At 38.4% G+C, this 19,767-nt stretch overlaps 1 protein-coding gene across 2 annotated transcripts in view; it reads right to left on the bottom strand.

Annotated features, from left to right (window-relative positions):
* The window catches only part of Col6a6 (collagen type VI alpha 6 chain), a 166,845-nt gene that overhangs the window by 34,336 nt on the left and 112,742 nt on the right, over positions 1–19,767 (bottom strand). For both annotated transcript variants that reach the window (XM_087186151.1, XM_087186150.1), the window contains 6 exons: positions 11,207–11,269; positions 10,414–10,464; positions 8,610–8,645; positions 7,790–7,852; positions 1,268–1,330; positions 83–118 (listed from right to left, as the gene is read on the bottom strand). In XM_087186151.1, coding sequence (XP_087042277.1) covers positions 83–118; positions 1,268–1,330; positions 7,790–7,852; positions 8,610–8,645; positions 10,414–10,464; positions 11,207–11,269 — 312 coding nt within the window. The remainder of the gene's footprint in view (positions 1–82; positions 119–1,267; positions 1,331–7,789; positions 7,853–8,609; positions 8,646–10,413; positions 10,465–11,206; positions 11,270–19,767) is intronic.

Genomic DNA, 19,767 nt, shown 5'->3' with positions numbered 1-19,767 from the left:
AGTAACAGGCTACTAGGTCACCAAGTTGAACCAAATTTAATGGAGTGCTTGATACACTCTGCTGGAGTCAGGAGATACTTACAGAAAATGAAGCCAATCCTTTGGCCCCTTTCACACCCTAGGGAAACAGACAAACAGAAAAATGTTTTATGGCTTAGATACATATCAGCAGCCAGAATGTGCACCAACATTACTCTGAGAAAGTGAAGGCTTTTAAAAGGTTTTATCCTTATTAAGTTAGAGGCAACAAAGAATCCAGGCAGGATACTCATCACCTCATTAAGAATAACATGAGAGGGCAACACGCTGGCGGCAGCAGGCTCCATGCACACAGGCCTGCAAGGCCACTTCCCTTCAGCTCCTCTCAGGTCCAGGGTCTAAGGAGAGAGCTGACAGTTTGACAGAGGCATGTGAAGCCTTGGAGCAGACCTAGAGCTCAGACCTGTGAAGGCTGAGCCCTTGGTGCCCACTGCCTTCCTGAAAGGAAGATAGATACATCTTCACCCCTATGCTTTCCCTCCACCACTGAGCAGCAGCCATCATCAAACCTGCATCTGTTCCCACCACTGCTGGACCAGATGCAAACTGAACATCTGGAAATGTTGTCCTGGCTGCCTCACAGAAATAAACACATGTATATGTATTGAAGTGGAGATAGAACAGAGTAGAATTAGTTTTAATTTTGTGTTCAACCCTATCTTTGGAACAAGAAGAGTCTGGCTACAATCAAAGAGAGATACCCAAGGAAAAGTGCCACAGCCCCACCCACACTCTTGAAGTAAATAAGTTCCTCATGAATAAAACTTTGATCGTGTTCACTATTTATTAGTTTCACTTCCATTCATTCATGATTTCTTACTGAACAAAGGAAAAGGACAAGGAAGGATAGATGAGCAAAATTCACTGATAATTGAAAGATCTCACTTTAATTTTAGCTTTTCATTTTCTCCCTCAATCCCCCCACCCCACCCACCTCTCAAGAGATACATTTAGTTGGCATTTTTTCCTCTTTCCTCAGAGCTCATGATATAGTGAAAATAGTTGTGAAGCAGGAGCAGCTGAAGGCATAAGCATTTGGACAATGAAGGTTCTATGCTTTTAAAAAAATTAGTACATGTTTACAGTACATAATGAACACATTCACTGTGGGTAGTTGGCATATGCACATGACACATCTTAATTATTTTTACATCTTCCCCCTCAACATCTCTTGGTCACCTTCCCCCTTGCAGAAGATCCTGGTATGATTTGTGCCTTCTCCACTTACCTTTCGCCCAGGAGGTCCTGGCTCCCCAGGGAATCCCAGCTCTCCTGGAAGTCCAGCAGATATCTCAAAGTAGAATTTATTTATTTAAAATCATATCTATACATACATGTTTAAAATTCAAATTTAAAAGAATTTAAATTTCAAAGATGAAAATTCAAACATGAAAATTTCATTTTCATTTTAGAAAAAAAATTGAGAGATTTCCAAAACACACAAAGAAGGAAAAAACAAAATCCCCAGTAATCCCTTCTTCTCAGTCATCCTTATTAACGTTTTTGTGCCTTTTTTTTTCATCCTTTTGGTGTTAAGATATATAGTCTTTCTTTTCAATTATTTGGATCATACTTTTTCCTGTTGCCTTTTAAAACCAAAGATATATCTTTGTAGGTTTTCATGTTACTAAATATTTTCATGGCAGCATAGTAGTCTATTACACAGGGTGCTATGATTTATTTAATCAGTCCCTTATTGTTGGCATTAGGTTTATTATTGTAGTAAACAATGCTATTATAAAGTTATATGTATAATTCTGCTGATTAGGGAAGATTGATAGGGCTGAAATTGTTGAGTCAAAGGAGAATTTTTATCTAAATGAGATGAAAGTAGCTAAACTGAAAAACAAAAATTTCAAAACTTAAAAAACAAAATTCAAATATAGAATACCCTAGGACAACAACAACAGAAACATTAACGTTGGCTGGAAATATTTTTAATGAAGTGAGGGAAACAACAGTAACAGAAGCAATGGTTACCAGCTAACTATACATGAGAATTTTTTCCATTGCATTCAATAATACATGTTATCACACAGAGAGATAGGATTTAATGTTTAAATATGGATATTATTCAGTTCCCAAATCTCCATTCTATTTTCATTAGTTGGATAGATGTCTCTTTTCTCATTGTAACAATAAAGCAAGTTAAAACTTAGTTGTGACTCCAGGCAGAATTGAGGACCAATGGTATCATATCAAAAGAGAGAGAATAAATAAATTAGTCTTTTTCTCCTCAATTCTTAAATATGGAGAGGCAGCTCATTCTGAGACATACGAGAAATAGAAGTTAAAGCAGGAAAAAATAACCCTTCAGGGAACAGACTTAAAAATACTCCTCAGAAAGATAAGTATAAGATATTCCCACCATAAAACAGGAATAGTATACAGTAGAAAAGGAACATTAAGAGAGCAAAAACAAGCTCTTGAAAATTAAAGTATAAGAAAACCAATATAAAATCAAGGAACCCTTACAAAAAGTAGAGCCAAAAAACTATAGGAAAGAAGTAGTAAATTCAAAGGCTATATTAATGTATTAAATAATAGATATTTTTTAAATAGGCCAGAGAAAACAGAAAAAAATCATCAAAATAATGAATATTTCTCAGAACTTAAGAGCACACATTTTCAGGCTTAAGAGACCTACCTATGCCCAGGAAAATGGATTTTAAAAGGACCTTACACCAGGTCATAAAAACCATGAAATATCCAAACACTAGGTACAGAGAAATGATCCAAGGGGGTTGCAGAGATAGAATACTGGTCATGTAAAAACATTAGAAATCTGAATGGCCCCAGACATTGCAAAGCAACAAAACAAACTAAAAAATTCTGAGGAATTAAGTCCAACCCAGAATTATACACTAGCTAAAATATCAATCACAACTGGAAATAGTATTAAAGCTATTTTCAGATGTTGGCTGTAACAAAGAATATACAACTCGCCTGGTGGCGGCAGCGGCAGCGGCAGCGGGTTCTCCGCCTTGACCAGTGTTTCTCCGCTGCCTGAGGGGTGGACTACACGGCAGCGTCATGGTTGAGGAGGTCCAGAAACATTCTGTACACACACTTGTGTTCAGGTCATTGAAGAGGACCCATGACGTTTGTAGCTGATAATGGAAAACCTGTGCCTTTGGATGAAGAGAGCCCTGAAGCCAGCCGATTATGGCCTGAAACCTCTGCAAATTGATGTCTGGTATTTTGTCTCAGCAACAAAAGAAAAGTAACTGAAACAGAAATTTGCTACCAAAGAAGTGGGGTTGTTGCTGTGACATTACCTGGCCTGGTGGCTCAAAAGCCTTTGGAACTGGCATGTGGGAAGGGGAAGAGTTAGGAAATATTCAGAGATGTTGGCTACAGAAGTAGCACTGGAACGCCTTAGGCTATTATGTATGGGAGTTTCTGGTCAGAGCTCAGAAGACCAGAAAGCTGGTAAAGACCAGGGTCAGGAAATGTCTGCTAGAAAGGACTAAATTGGTTGTTGGACTCCAGACAATGTATGTTATGTCTTGGCAGAAAGTTTATCTCCATTTTGTTGGTGTCCAGAGACTTTGCCTGAGACTAAGATTGGGGCAGCAGACTAACTAATTTGCAGAAGAAATTTCAAGGCAGTCAAATATTGAGGTGGTGGCATGGCTACTATTGGGGGGTTTTATCGAGATCTATTTTAAGAATCCGGAGCAAAAAGCACAGCAGAATGATTTAAAACATTTTGAGTTTGGCCAGAAAGGAATCTCCAGCAAAGCTGTGGACTGCAAAGATAGAGCAGAGGAGATCTTGATTGCTGAGAAGGAATGGGAGAATAGAAAAGATGGCCTGAGGGCATCACAGGAAGCAGCAGGAGCCCACCCTTTGGAGCCTCAGAGTTGTAAAGGTGAAAGATTTTGCTTTGAGGAGAAAGCCCTAGAGGACCATGTTCCAGAGTGGCTGCAGCCTAGAGAATTTGTTTCTCAGGATTGGGTTCAGAGTGCTCATCAATCCAGGCACTCAACCCCTACAGACAAGAGAGAAGGAAGTTTGGCTACAGATCCAGCTGGCAACCGACCTTGGTATCATCCACATGGCACTAGTTTTAGGCTCATGCAGAATAGAAGAGTTGTGGGGTCAGGAGGCTTCCACCCAGATTTCAGAAGAAGGCCTGGGAGGCCAGGCACTGTGCCCCTGAGAGGGCAGTGTGCGAAAATGTGTGTGAAGCTGAAGGTGCAGTGGAGACCCCAGAAGTTTGGAGAAGCCAGGAATGTGGATCAGCTGAGGGAAACTACAAGGAGGGAGCAGAGCCAGCCCAAGAAGGAAGCTTTGGTGCTACAGCCACTAAAAGTGCCACAGGGGCAGAGCCATCCAAGCCCTCTGGAGTTCACAGCTTGCCACAAATTGCCTCCTCGGATGCTGGAAGTGGAACTGTGGAATGTAATGTTTGGCCTGCTGGATTTTGGACTTACTTTGGTCCCATTCCTTTGTATCCTCCTGTTTGTACCTTTTGGAATGGTAATGTCTATCTTGTGCCATTGAATGTTGGAAATGTTTGACTTTCTTTTCATTTGTACAAGGGCTCACAGCTAAGAGTTTGCCTTAAATCTCAGAGGACCTGGGGCTGGACTTCTCAGCAGTGCTGAAACCATTAGGACTTTGGCAACTCTTCCAGATGGACTAAATGCTTTTTTGCATAAAGAGATATCCATGAGTCTTTGGGGGGACCAAGGGTGGAATGTTATGGTTTGTGTTTAGATGCCCCCCAAAGCCTCATGCGGATGAGGTGGGACTTTCTTTTTCAGAGGTACTTGAATCTGGAATGTATGATGCTGGGCTTAAGGGCATGTGATTATTAAACCACTAGTGTGAGTGATTAGTTTGGCACTGCCCTAATCCTGGTAGTCTGAATAAGATAAGAGGGGTAGAAGGATCCTGTTAAACTCTCTTGTTACCCTTACTGCTTTGTGTGCACCATGTTGTTTCTCCTCTCCGATGTTTGTTTGCCATCCCAGCCTTGGAGCCAGCCGACTGTAGACTGAAACCTCTATGAACTGTAACCCAAATAAACCCCTTCCCCTTCAAAAAAAAAAAGAATATACAACTCATTCATTCTATCTTAGCAGGCTGCTGGATGAGTTTTCCATGAAAGAAGGGCAAAACCCAGGAGGAAACGGGACAGGCATGAGAAGCACAGATCCAGCACAGAAGAGGCAAAGGGATTGGCAGGGTGAGGGTGGCTGCCCTGTGCCAGTGGACACCGTGCACTATGGGAACCAGAACAGGGCACTGGGTCAAGGGCTGGGTCAGGATTAAATTTGATAAACTACCTGCTACATCTAATGTCTTCAGAAGGGATTTAGGTAAATGGCAAGTTAAGAAGGACAAATCTAGATGGGCATGGTGGCAGATACCTGTAATCCCAGCACTCTGGGAGGCTGAGGCAGGAGAATTGCAAGGTCAAGCTCCGCCTGTGTAACTTAGCGAGTTAGTGAAACCCTGTCTCAAAATAAAAAATAAAAAAAGAAGGCTGTGGCTACAGCTCAATGTAAGGACCCTGGGTTCAATCCCCAGACCCCCCCCCCCCAAAAAAGGTAAGTCAGCAAGTGTCATAGTAGGAAGTCAGTTCATAACGTCTAAAATCAAAAAGTGGGAACAAAGGTACGATATTTAGAAACATATTGTCAATTCCAAAATAATCAGGAAATGAAAGTTCCAGGGGAGAAGGAAATGGAAAGGAAGAAGGGGGCAGAGAGATTGCCATTTTTAAATTTAACAAATAAAATGCCATTAAAAAATAACAAACCTTGTGAAGTTATTTGACTCTTTAAAGTAGTAGTTCTCAACTGGAGAGACATGTGCATGCCCACCCCAGCCCAGGACACATGGCAACATCTGGAAGCATCCTTGGTTGCCCTTACTAGGAGAGGAGGGCAGATGCTGGGCTGCTGCTGAAAGCCTTTCCATACACAGAGCAGCTTATCACGAAGGGTACCCCCCCAAGATGTCAGTGGAGCTGAGCCAAGAGGAACCCTGCTTTAAACTATGTGAAAAACTGTCTACAAAAAAATACAAAGATATATAAAATAAAATAGGTTAAAAATCATGGTGAAATTAGAAAAAAAAATGAGGAACAAAATCCAGGTGAAAATTTAGAGAAGTTAAAGTAAGCATGTAATCATTTCACAAGAACTAAAGATGCACATCGAATGAAAGGCCAAGTTTTGTCTGAGTTTTCCAATACAAACTTGTGCTCTTTCAGTGTAAAAGCTGGAAATTTTCAACATTTAAACTCCAAAACACTCATATAAAGTTGGAAAATGCAGCTGGGTAGGTGAAATAAGCATTACAGACAGATCAACGTGGACAGCACAAAAGAAATTCAAATGTTCCCAAAGGCTAAGAGACAGTGCTTACATGTTTCCCATTAGTTGATTTTTTTTTTAATGATTAATGTGTCATTGCGGGGAGAGAACCCAACAAATAGATGAGCTTGTTAGCCTGCTTCTGACGTTCAAGGTTGAACTATTTCGTTAATAAGCCAAGGGAAACAACCCAGAGATATTTCAATGCAGATGACATTTAGATTAATTTGAAAGCCTTTTCCAATTATTTTTCTAATTATATCAATCTTCATCACTTTTTTTCTGAGAGCACGGTGATAAAGGCTAGCCATCCAAAACCGTGTTGAAGAAGAGAATTACAGCTGGGAAGCAGCCCCAGCTGGAGAGGAGGAGGAAGTGGGGAAAGAGGTTTCCTTACTTTGTGTCCCTGAAACCTACATAAATAAACTCCATGCTTAAAGTTTCTGTTATAGTTTGTAGGAAAAAAAGAACTAGACTGGAGTAAAATCAACTATGAAGACAAAACTGAAAGACAACCACAAGTATTGATTTTTTATCACTTTTTTATGCTGTCTAATTGACATGATATTAACCTTAGTTCTCCTGATTGGTGCTGTTCTAAAGAAAATAGATGAAGCCTTTATCAATAGACAGTTATTTTAAAACTGTCTTTTAAAAACAAATAAGACATCTTATTTATACACAGTCTAAGTTATACAAAGAGTCTCAAATTCAAGAATCTATTCTTAACCCCCTGCATCCTGAGGCAAGGGGAAGAGTACGAGATGTGCTGGAGGTTGGTGTTCTGAGTGACTGAAAGCACTGGGCAACACCTAAGACATAGTCATAGTCAAAGACATAGTCACATAATAATAATCAGTCACATAATAAACAGCCTTTCTGACAAAGCTCCAGAAATCTCCCCCTGAGCTAAATGAGAGACCCTTTTAGCAATTCCTGTTAAAACTTTTTTTCTGCATTGCTGGGGATGGAACTCAAGGCCTTATAAATGCTAGGCAAGCACTCTACCACTGAGCTACATCCCAGCCTGAGGAAAGGACTTTTGAGAATTTGCCTTATTAAAAATAGCTTCACAAAACCTGACTAGTAAAGATAAGATATAGTGGGCATTAGGATTAAATCTGCCAGGGATACAGGATTCAATTTGCCATATCTTGGCAGTGAAAGACCTGTTTCAGATCACAAAAATCGTATTTCCAGTGATAAGAACCAAGGCAGCCAGAACAGGTGAACCAGTTCACTAAGAGCCTTCTTTCAACGTCTCCCCTATGAGACTATGTAGCACTGAGATGAGTACTACATCCATTTCCCTTCCTCAAGTTTACCTTAGCAAAAACCCTACACATTTTATTATTTGGGAACAAGCAGGACTCCAAAATGGATGAAGTAGTCAGCAAAATGGAGTCCAAGAAGCTTACCGTTTTGCCTCTAGCTCCCTTGTGTCCAGTCTCTCCTGGGTCACCAGGGTCTCCAATCTCACCCTAAACAAGTGATTTGAATTTTTATTTTATTTTCAGTATTAGTTACTGAAATCAAATGTATATCAAGAGATTGATTTGTGTTTTTAAAATGACTCCAACAGGAAGTCATTTTCATGTACATTTTTTAACTTTAATTGTTCTTTTTTTCTTCTTTTCCATTTGTATACCTTTCCACATAGCACACAGCATCGTCATTGATTGTCCTACAATTCTGTCTTCCCAACAGAACCTGAGTCCCTGGGACACATGAGTTTTGCTCTTTGTTTGTCCTCTGACCTATCACAGGACATGGCCCATATATGGAGTTCAGTACACATATCTAAAAAATCTGAAAGCCTTAAGGGAGAGGATATTTTTGTTAACTTATATGAAGATAGCTCATAAAAATAACGGGAAAACTGAGTTAGGCAAAATCAGATAATTTTGGATCTTTTTATATTTTGAGCCTTTGAGCAAAGAAGACAATACATATGCTAGAGAGGAAAGAGTGCATTTGAGGAAAAAATCTAAAAGGGTTAGTTTTCATCCTTTACTAATGAATTACAAAGTTAGAAATAAAAATGTGTAAGTCTTAAGAGTCCTAAATAAATGCACAATTTTTGAAATTGGGAAAAATTTGGCTGTCTCTTCTTTCCTTTCCTTTACAGAGGTAGAACATTTATTTATCACTAGCTCTTCATCTACTGGCCTAGGTTATGTTTCATAACCTCAGGAGTATTTCTTGACTGATTTCTACACATCATGAAGTACATGATACCTTAGGTCCACTTTCTCCAGGGAATCCTTCTTGCCCCTACAATGGACAGTACAGAAAATTAATATACATACACATCCCTCAGGTAGGTTTATATTGAGTTTAATTTTATGTACTACTTTGTTTAGTTTTAGTATCTGAACTAATGAAGGGCTAAAACATTTGGAAACTAGAAACTGCATAGCACTATTTGAAAAACTAACACCAGTTTCTAGATTAAATTGTTAACTGATTTCATCAAAATGTGATAGCTTAAGTAACTAAAAGAAATTTGAGGCTAAAATGATGTGAGGAAATTTCAAATTGCCTCTCCCGTGTGCATATTATGGCTATTTGGTCTTGTGTTTCTGGAACAGTTTTCTTAAAATGAATTTGAACAGAGGGATTTGGGAAGCCTTCAGAAAATGCAAACTGGATTACTCATTTTAAGTTTCTCTGTTTATCTTACATTGGCCAAAGACTAGTTGAAGAGGTAAATAATCCTTATTTAATAAGAAAATATTTATTTTATTTAGAATAAAGTTTATTTCTTTTAAAAATTTTTATCTTATTTTTAATTAACATGGGTGAATTGTGCATACATTAATGAGGTTCAGTGTGAAATTTCAACACATGGATACAGTATGCATTGATCAAATCCAGCCTCTTTTTATATAACATCTCCAGCCCTTCCTCCCCAACCTCTGGTAATAACTATTCCACAAAAATAAAGTTTATTTCTGATTATTAAAAGAAAATTTCAAGGATAAAAAGAAAAATCATGCAAATTTTACTACCCAAAACTATTGTAAATATTTTGTCTATTCCTTTTAGCTTTCAAAGATACATTTTAGCACAGCTGGGATAAATGTTTTTCTAAATATACTCTAAATTTTTCCTTGAAATTGCCACATAAAAATTTTAAACATAATTATAAGTCACAGGCATTCATTTTGGCATAATGCCATAGGCTACTTAGTATTTCTTCTTTTATGGGCTATTAAGGTTATTTTTAATCATTCTCTATTCTAATGAAAATTTCACTTCTTGGTTTTACTTTTCAAAAACTTTTAGCTTTTGTTTTTGTTTATTTTTTTTCCAGATAACTTCCTGCATCATTCTTATTGACATTTCACTTGGAATTAGATTGAGCTTTTGTATTTTAGACTTTAAGACAGGAACTTGGTATGCCTCTCCACTTATTGAAGTTTTCTATCTCAGATTCTTGTCATAGGTTTCAAATATTTTTTTCAGAAAGGATATCCTGCACTACATTAATTCTTTTGAGGATTTTGTAATTATAACTGGGTCTTTTTCAAAACTAATTATTGTTGGTACAATATATAGAAACCACTGGCTTTAATAAACTCATCTTTCTCCTAGTCTCTTATATACCCAGTGACAATATAAATACTCATTCTGAATGTAGTTTTATTTTTAGGTTACTGCTCACCCCCTGCATTTAGGAAATTCCTGTAAAATCTCTCACTAATGGCCAACAGGAGCAGAAGTCAAGGAATTGCCTCCCAGAGTAAACTTAAGCACACAGCTAAGATGAGAAGAACTGTTCGGGCTGGGACAAGATACGTCCTAACCACACATCACTACAAAATACAGGAAATTCATTTTCAAGTTTCAATTTCTGCTTGCTGTTGAAATCCTCACACCTTTTTCCTCCACCACGTTCCCCATAGGATATCATCAAATTATCAAAGTACATTTCAAAGCGCATAAGATTGCTTTATTCACTGTTGCTTTTTTTCTTTTAAATATGCCAAACAAAACAAGTGATTTGGATAAAGTCCAGCTTCCAGTGGATGTGGCTTACCTTTGCTCCTTTCTGTCCCATGCTACCATAACCTGGACTGCCATCATCACCCTTTAAACAAAGCAATTAGTTACAAACATCCCAGACCACACGGAGACTTGGGCTTATTCACAAGAGGACAAGATGGCCAGCGTTTTGGTTTGATTAGAGCCACCAGGAAGCAAAATTCTTCCTTTGGGTGGGCCACTGACATTTTATGAAAGTGATACTAAATGTGTCTGTAGAATGGGAATAATAATTATAATAATTACATCTATTTGTAGTGTTGTCATGAAGATTAAGAAAATATCAAGCATCTGGTAATCTTTCAATAAAAAGAGTAGTAGCACTACCTCTCCCAAATAACATTTGTATTTTAATACCTTAGCCCTAATCCATTTTCATTTTCTAGGCAAAAACAAGAACTCTGAAAATGCCTGGGCACTGGCTAGTGTGGCCCTTGCAGAAGCTCTGACAATGAGCATTAAGATGGAATAAGTGTCTGGTGAAAGGTCCTGATGAGACGAAAGGTTAGTAGGGTTATGGGGATGCTAAAGACAGGTTTTGTCTATTTTCCCATTTGGCTTGAAGAGCATCCTGGCCATGATGTTTGGCACCTGGGAAATTTTCACCTTGTAAAACCTAGCCAAGGACCCAATCCAAGGGGATATGTTTTCCAATTTCCACAACACCAGGAAGCTAAATTGGGAGTGTCCTTAAAACTCATAAGAGGACTCTTCAGAGATATAGTGCAGAGATCTAATGATCTGAAAGATGCCAAGGGCCAGATCAAAAGTAGTGATAAAACACAAACCGGCAATCCTCTAGGACCAGGAAAACCAACAGCTCCTTTTTCTCCTGGATCACCAGGTTCTCCCTGTTAAACAGAACAATGGAACATGCCCTTACTAGGTTGCTTTGGAAATCAGAAACTCAAACAATGCACTAAGGGAGCACTCAAGTGCATCCACACATATCACACATGAGAGCAATGGGTTTGTGCCCAGGACTGTGTGTTGCACAAGTGATATAACAGGGATGGCTTTGTTAGCTAGCAAGTCTTCTTCCATCAATAACTGAAGTCTCACCAAGTCTGCTTTATGGTTTATGCAAGTTGCCATGGTAGCAGCTCAGTGCCATGAAAATATTTCACCATGAGTCAAGGAGGAAGCTCTGGACTATTAAAAAAATGAACAAAATTGTGCTCCATGATAATCCATGAAAATCATTTGGCTCCTGCAAAGATGGCAGATTTATTATCACAGTTCTAGGGCTTAGAAAGCACAATAACTCTGGGAATAGTTTCTAACCTCTGGTAGAGAATCAAATGTAGGTTATAAATCAATTTCAGTATTATCTTGGGGAAAGTGCAGCTACAGAGGAAAATTAACACAGGTTTACAAAGGAAGGTTATTTCTCTTTTAAACATGAAAGATTTAATTTTGGAATAGTTTTAGAAATGTTGTGAACATAGTCAGAAAGTCCTAAATAACCCACATCTTCTGTCCCCTATTGTTAACAGTATGTTAATTGCATTCATAAGGCACATTTGTCACAATAAAAGCATCAATATAGATTATTATTCATAGTCCATATTTTATTCAGGTTTTTTTTTTTACTTAATATTTTTCTTCAGTTTCAGCATCCTATCCAGGACACCACATGGCATGTCTCCTTGGGTTCCTCCAGACAGGGACCGTTTATTAGATTTTTTTTAGTTTTGATGACCTTGACAGTTTTTGAGGTATGTTGGTCAGGTATTTTATAGAATGTCCCTAAGTAACTAAATGTGTAAATAAGGACTGAAGGGTGTAGTAGATAATGTGAAATAGAAAGAAAAGGGGCAAAGGGGAAGGGGAAGTGGGAGGGGTAGGGGAAAGGAAAGGGGAATGGAATCAATATGAGAAAAGGAAAAAATGGAAACAAAGTCTTTGTAAATAAGGGAGGGGTGAAGGGGTTGAAAGGAGGGCAGGGGAAGGGGAAAAAATAGGAACAAAGAGAGATTCTGTAAAGGTGCAAATTTCCAATGATGAATGTCATTATATTGTATTCCTAAAATGTGCCAATAAAATTAATTTTAAAAAAAGAATGTCCCTAAATTGAGCTTTTCCTGCTCTTCTTAGGATTAGATGGGGTTTATGTGTTTGGGGAAGGAAGACTACAGGGATTAAGTGCCATTATCATATCATATCAATGGTATATACAAAGTGCGCTTATCTCTACTGATATTAAACTTGACCTTCCAGTTGATGTAGTGTTGGTCAAGCAACCTCATTGTCAAGTTGCTCTTCATCTTCCTCCCCCTTTCTACACTGTACTCTTTGGTATTTTTGTTTTGTTTTGTTTTGGTAGCAGGGATCAAACTTGGGAACTTGTGCTTGCAAGGCAGGCGCTGGAACCACTGAGCTAAATCCCTGGACCAATACTGTACTCTTTGGAAGGAAGAGTGTGGAAGTATGTGTAGACTACACTTGAGGGGTGGAAGTGGCTAAATCATTTATTTTTATTTTTATTAGTACATGTTTGCAGTACATAATGTTTACATTCCTCATGGGGAGTTGGTACATGTGTATAACACATCTTTATTCCTTTTTCATTCCCCTGATCTCTTATTTCCTTCTCCTCTGAGAATGATCTACCTCCCTATCTCCTATTATCTTTTATTTTGTTCTTTTTTATTAATTTCATTGGTACATTTTAAGTACACAATATGTTGAGATTCATTATTGGAAATTTGTATCTTTTCATAATCTCTCTTGGTTCATATTTTTTCTCCATTTCCCTGCCCTCCCTTCAACCCCTTCACCCTTCCTTATTTACAAAGACTTTGTTTCCATTTTTTCCTTTTCTCATATTTATTCCTTTCCCTTCTTTCCCCTACCCTCCCAATTCCTATTTCCCTTTGGACCTTTTCTTTCTATTTCACATTGTCAATTATACATTTTGATCCTTATTTACACTTTCAATTACTCACACCAAAGAAACTATTCGGTATTTACACGTGTCCTATTTATTTCACTTAAGAGTATAGCTTCAATTTGTATCCATTTAGCTATAAATATCTCTAGTTTCTCATTCTTTATAGCTGAGTAGTACTCCATTTTATTTAAAAAAAAACATTTCTTTATGCTGTTTCCAGCGGATGGGCAATTGGGCTGTTTCTAACTTTTAGCTATTATAAACTGTGCTGCTATGAATGAGTGGACCTATATCACTGTGGTTTGATTCTTTTAATTCTTCGGGGAAGATACCCAGCAGAGGAATAGCTGGGTCAAATGGGACCCATAACCCTAGTTTTTTTGAGGTAACTCTGTACTGATTTCCACAGTGATTGCACCAGTTTACATTCCCACCAGCAGTGGAGCAGGGTTCCTCTTTCCCCACAGCCCCACCAGCATTTGTTATTGGTTAATTTCATGATGGCAGCCATTCTTTCTGGAGTGAGGTGGAATCTCAGCATTGCTTTCATTTGCATTTCTCCAATGACCAATGATACTGAACATTTTTTCAGGTGTTTTTTTGCTATTTCTACTTCTTTGTTTGAGAAATGTCTGTTCATTTTAGATACCCATTTTTGGATTGGCCCTTTAACTTTGGGAGGTCTGATTTTTTTTTAAGTTCTTTATATATTCTAGATAGTAGACCTTTGTCCAAAGAATGGCTGGTAAAAAATTTTTCCCACATTGTGGGTTGTCTCTTCATACTCTTGGTGGTTTCTCTTGCTGTGCAGAAGCTTTTTAATAAGATGAGATCCCAGTTGTTGATTCTTTGTGCTAGTTCACATGCAACTGAGGTTTCGTTCATGAAATCTTTTCCTACGCCAATGTCTTCAAGAGTTCTACTTAACCTCTGTTCCAGCCAGTTGAGCATGTCTGTTTTAATATTTAGATCTTTAATCCATTTCGATTTTAGTTTAGTGCATGGTGAGTGATACAGGTCTAGTTTTAATCGTTGGCAAGTTGAAACCCAATTTTTCCAGCACCATTTATTAAAGAGGCTCTCTTTACTCTAGTGAGGCTGTTTAGCTCCTTTGTCAAAGATGAAGTGGCTGGGTGTGTCTTGAGTTGTTTCTGCATCTTCTAATCTGTTTCACTCATCCTTGGGTCTGTTTCTTTGCCAGTACCATGCTGTTTTTATCACAGTCACTTTGTAGTATAGCTTCAAATTGAGGATTGTGATACATTCTACATTGTCTTTGTTGCCTAGAATTGTTTTTGCTATTCTAGGTCTCTTCTTGTTCCAAATGAATTTTTGGATTGTTTTCTCAAGGTCTGTGAGGTATGCTGTTGGAATTTCATTTGGGATTGCCTTGAATCTATAGAGCAGTTTTGGAAGTATGGCCATTTTCACTATATTGGTTCTTCCTACCCAGGAGCAAGGGATGTCTTTCAATTTTCTGATAGCCTCTTCAATCTCCTTTTTCAGAGTGTCATAGTTTTCAGAGTAGAGGTCTTTGATTTCTTTCATTAGGTTGATTCTTAGGTATTTCAGTTTTTTGGATGCTATTGTAAAGGGAGTTGTTTCTCCAGTTCCTTTTTCAGTGAGTCTGTTGTTTGTGTACAGGAAAGCTATTGATTTTTGTGTGTTGGCCTTGTAACCAGCTACTTGACTGAATTTGGTTACTAAGTCTAGAAGACTTTTGGTGGAGTTCTTGGGGTCTTCTATATAGAGTATCATGTCATCTGCAAATAATGACAATTTGACTTCTTCATTACCATCTTTATTCCTTTTATTTCTTTCTCTTCTCTAATTACTGTGGCTAAAGTTTCCAAGGCTATATTGACAGGAGTGGTGATAGTGGGCATCCTTGTCTTGCTCCTGATTTTAGCATGAAAGTTTTCAGTTTTTGACCATTTAATATGATGTTGGCTGTTGATTTTTCATAGGTAGCCTTAATCACGTTGAGATAACGACCTTCTATTCCAATTTTTTGTAGGGTTTTTATCATAAATGCGTATTGGATTTTGTCAAATGCATTTTCTGCATCTATTGAGATGATCATATGGTTTTTGTCCTTGGCTCTATTGATATAGTGTATTACATTGATTGATTTGCATACATTGAACCATTCCTGCATCCCTGGGATGAATCCCACTTGATCAGGGTGTAGGATCTTCTTGATGATCTTCTGCATTCTATTTGCCAGTATCTTATTAAGGATTTTTGCATCTATGTTCATTCGTGAGATTGGCCTATAGTTCTCTTTTTCGGTTGGATCTTTCTCTGCTTTGGCACTCAAAGTGATGCTTGCTTCCAGGAATGAATTCAGGAGTATTGCTTCCGTTTCAATTTCATTGAAGAGTTTAAACAGTAGTGATAGTAGTTCCTCTCTAAATGTCTTGTAGAATTCAGGAGTGAAGGCATCAGGACCTGGGCTTTTCTTAGCTGGCAAGTTTTTAATTATGTTTTCAATTTCATTGATTGATATTGGGTCGTTTCGAATTTTTAGGTCTTCTTCGTTCAACTTTGGTAATTCATATGTATCTAAGAATCTGTCCATTTTTTCTTTGTAAAAGAAAAAATTTTCATTTTATTGGCATATATGTTCACAAAGTAGGTAGAGATGATCCTCTGTATTTCTCCTGGGTCCATTGTAATTTCATTCTTTTCATTCCTAATTGCATGGCTTTGGGCCTTTTCGTTCCTTTTTTTGATAAGGTTGGCTAAGCATTTGTCAATTTTATTTATTCTTTCAAAGAATAAACTCTTAGCTTCATTGTTTTTTTGGTATTATTCTCTTAGTCTCCGTTGCATTGATTTCTACTCTGATCTTTATGATTTCCTCCCTTGTATGAGCAGGTTTGTCCTTCTCTTCTTTTTTCTAGAAAATTGAGGTTCAGCATTAGGTTATTTGAGCTCAGTTTGTTTTCCTAATATGAGTGTTCAGTGTTATAAATTTCCCTTGTAAGACTGCTTTCATTGTGTCTCATAGATTTCAGTAAGTAGTACTGGCATTGCCACTTAACTATAGAAACTGTCTGATTTTGTAATTTCCTCTGTGACCCATTGGTTACTTAGAAGTGTGTTGTTCAATTTCAATGTGTTTATGAAATTCTTGCTGCTTCTTTTGCTATTGATCTACACTTTCATCACACTATGGTCTGATAATATACAGGGGATAACTTCAATTTCTTTGCACTTAATTAAACATGTTCTATGAACGGGTATGTGGTCTATTTTGGAGAATGACCAGCATGTAGCTGAAAAGAATGTGTGTTCTGATTTTGTAGGGTGGAACACTGTGTAAACATCTGTTAAGTCTATTTGTTCAAGAATTTGAGTTCTAATATTTCGTTGTTTATTTTTTGTCTAGTTGATCTATCTATTTGTGACAGTGGGGTATTGACATCCCCCACTACTATTTTATTAGTGCTTATTTGATTTTTCATGTCCATTAGTATTTGTTTTATATAGGTGGGTGCACTGGTATTTGGTGCACATATATTCGTGATTGTCATCTCTTCCTCTTTGATTGGTCCCTTTACAAGTATGTAGTGACCTCCTTTGCCTCTCTTAATCAGTGTTGGTTTAAATCCATTTGATCTGCAACTAGGATAGCTATTCCTGCTTTTTGGGGGGTTCCTGTCACACAGACTATTGTTTTCTACCCTTTAACTTTCAGTCTATGAGTTTCTTTTTGAATTAAGTGTGTGTTTCTTGTATGTAGCCTATTGTTGGGTCTTGCTTCTTGACCCACTCTGCCAGTCTATTTCTTCCTACTGGTGAATTGCGACCATTAACATTGATGGTTATAACTGATATGTATTGACTTATCCTTGTAATGCCCTTCTGCTTTTGTTGAATTCTCTCCCCTTTGCATTTAATTTCTTGTCTTCCCTGATGAATTCATTCTGCTGGCCTCCCTGGGGTTGTGAGCCTCATTGTCTTTTCCTAAGATATTGTTTAAAATTTTTTGGAGTGCTGGTTTTGTATTCATGAAGTTCCTTGGGTGCTCTTTGTCATGAAAGTATCTTATTTCTCCATCAATTTTGAAAGACAGTTTTGCAGAGTACATCAATCTGGGTTGGAGGTTGTTTTCTTTCAGAGGTTGAAATTCTTCATAATCTTCTTGAGTTGAGGGTTTGTGTTGACAAGTCTACAGTGATTCCGATGGGCTTTCCTTTGTATGTGATTTGTTTCTTTTCTCTAAGTGCTTGTAAGATTTTGTTCTGCTGAGTTTCTGGAATCTTAACTATTACATGCTGGTGTTTAGTTGTTTTTTTTTTATCATGGCTAGTTGGAGTCCTATATGCCTCACTTATCTGTATGTCAAATTCTTTTCCCTTGCTTGGGAAGTTTTCTGCCATTACTTCTGAGAAAATGTTGCTTACTCTCTCCTGTTTCTTCACTGACTCTCATCAGTCTTATGTTATTCTTCTTTGCATCATCTAGCAGCTGCTGGATTGATTTCTTGTGGTCTCTTACTATTTTTAAGAAATTTTTCTTTTCCTAGTCACTAATTGCAATCCTATCTTCTATATCTGATATTCTGTCTTCACATCGGCTTATTCCGCTGCATAAACTTTCAATGGAGTTTTTAATCTCCTGGAAATCTGTTTGCATCTGTTTTATTGATTCCATTTCTTTCCTATGCTGGGATTCCATCATGTTCCTCAGCTGCTCTATTTTTTAATCTGTGTCAGCTCTAAAGTTATTTATGTCTTTCACTATGGACACAATCTCTGTTTTTATCTGAGAAATTATTTCCTGTTTCACTTTTTCCAGATTCTCTTTTGTTGCCATTTCAGGGAGTGCAGGTGGTTGAGCATTAGATTGTTGTATCTCATTGCCCTTTGGGGTTGACTTTGGTGATCTGGAAGTCTGGTTTTGAGACTTGTTTATGTGTCTTCTCATTTCAACAGATGCAGCCTGCTGTGCCTTTGCTTTGTTGAGATGACTGTTTGCTTGCCCAATGGTTTTCAATTCTCAGCAAGCCTCAGAGAGGCCTTCTTTCTGTTGCTTGGCATTGGGCCAATTCCAGAGTTCAGAATGGTACCCTGTTGTCTGTGTGAGGTTCTGGCTGGGGCCTGGGCACACTTGGGATGGTATCTGGTCTAGCCTCTGGCTAGAGTCTGCCCACTTGCATAACTGTTGTCTGGGAGGGCCTTTGGCTGGGGACTGTGCACCCAAGTTGCTGGTGTCTGAGTGGGCTTCTGGCTGGAGTCCATCCACACTTACCAATGGTATCTGGGTGGGCCTCTGGTTGTTGCCTGTGTGCCTACACATCTTTTTCAGGTGGGCTTTTGGCAGGGGCCTGGGCCCAAGCTGCTGGTGTCTGGGCAAGGCCCTGGCTGGGTCCTGCATACTTGCTCCACTCTGGTCACACGGGCTTCTTGCTGGGATTTGCATGCACTTGCAGATTGTGTCTGGGCATATTTTGCTCTTTATTTATATTCTGGGTTTCTCATATAAGAGAAACCTTGACAGCAACATGGTAAGTGTGAGAGCTGCAAATGGATAAATGTCCATAGCACTGAACTTGGTGTGAAATAGAACAGGAAGGGAGTGATTCTCAGTGTACTCTGGGACTACCAGCCCCACCATCATCCAGAGATCCTGTGTAAAAAGGAAATTCCTGGACACTGTTGAATTAGTGAAGTCCAACAATACATACTTTAAAGTAAGCTTCTCATCCAATTCACATGCACATTAAATTCTGAGAATTATTGCTTCAAGGTAGGAGAACAAGGAAAGTCATATGGCATTCTCCAGGGCCAGATTCTTACTTATTGGTTATTGGTAGAACCAATATCTGAACCCAGGTTTAATTGTTGGGCTGCTTGACTTCCTGGAAACTTAAACTTGCTGGAGTAAGGCTGGGGTAAGTATGTGGGGTTTATCTCAGTTCACAATGAATCTAGAAGGCTCCATCCATCATGGGGTTCCCAGGGTTTAGGTTTTCTGTGGGGCATTTATTTCCTAAATTATTGTTTCCCTCCTTAAAATTCCCTTTTATAAGCACAGTTACACTGCTCATATCTGTTTCCCCCACACTCTTACCTCTATCCAGCTTCAGGATCCCTTCATCTCTGCTACCTCTCTTTTGGTCTCTCTATCATTCTCTATCAAGTGCCCTAATTTCACATGCAATATACATGCATCCCTGATGTGTGACACATATGCATCTTTTCCTGTCTCACCAGGGACAGCACGTCCTCTACAGCCTCCTCCAGGCTAAGAAGGCAGCAGGGCAAGAATGGTGCTGCATCTGTTCTAAACTTTCATTTTCCAACCATTATTGCCATAACACATGCCCTAGAAATCCCTTCCTTTTGAAGTTAATTTACCTTGTCACCCATAATTTACATAATCCAACCATCTTTGCAACAAGATTGCTGGCCTTGCTACCAGTTCTCCAATGCAATGCTAGCTCCT

The sequence above is a fragment of the Heterocephalus glaber genome, unplaced genomic scaffold, assembly GCF_053883595.1.
Source record: "Heterocephalus glaber isolate CG9 unplaced genomic scaffold, H.glaber_assembly_v1.0 deba00001504, whole genome shotgun sequence".
Classification (NCBI taxonomy): Eukaryota; Metazoa; Chordata; class Mammalia; order Rodentia; family Bathyergidae; genus Heterocephalus; species Heterocephalus glaber.
Note: the sequence above shows the minus strand (reverse complement) of the source record. Positions and strands in the feature narration are given on the sequence as shown.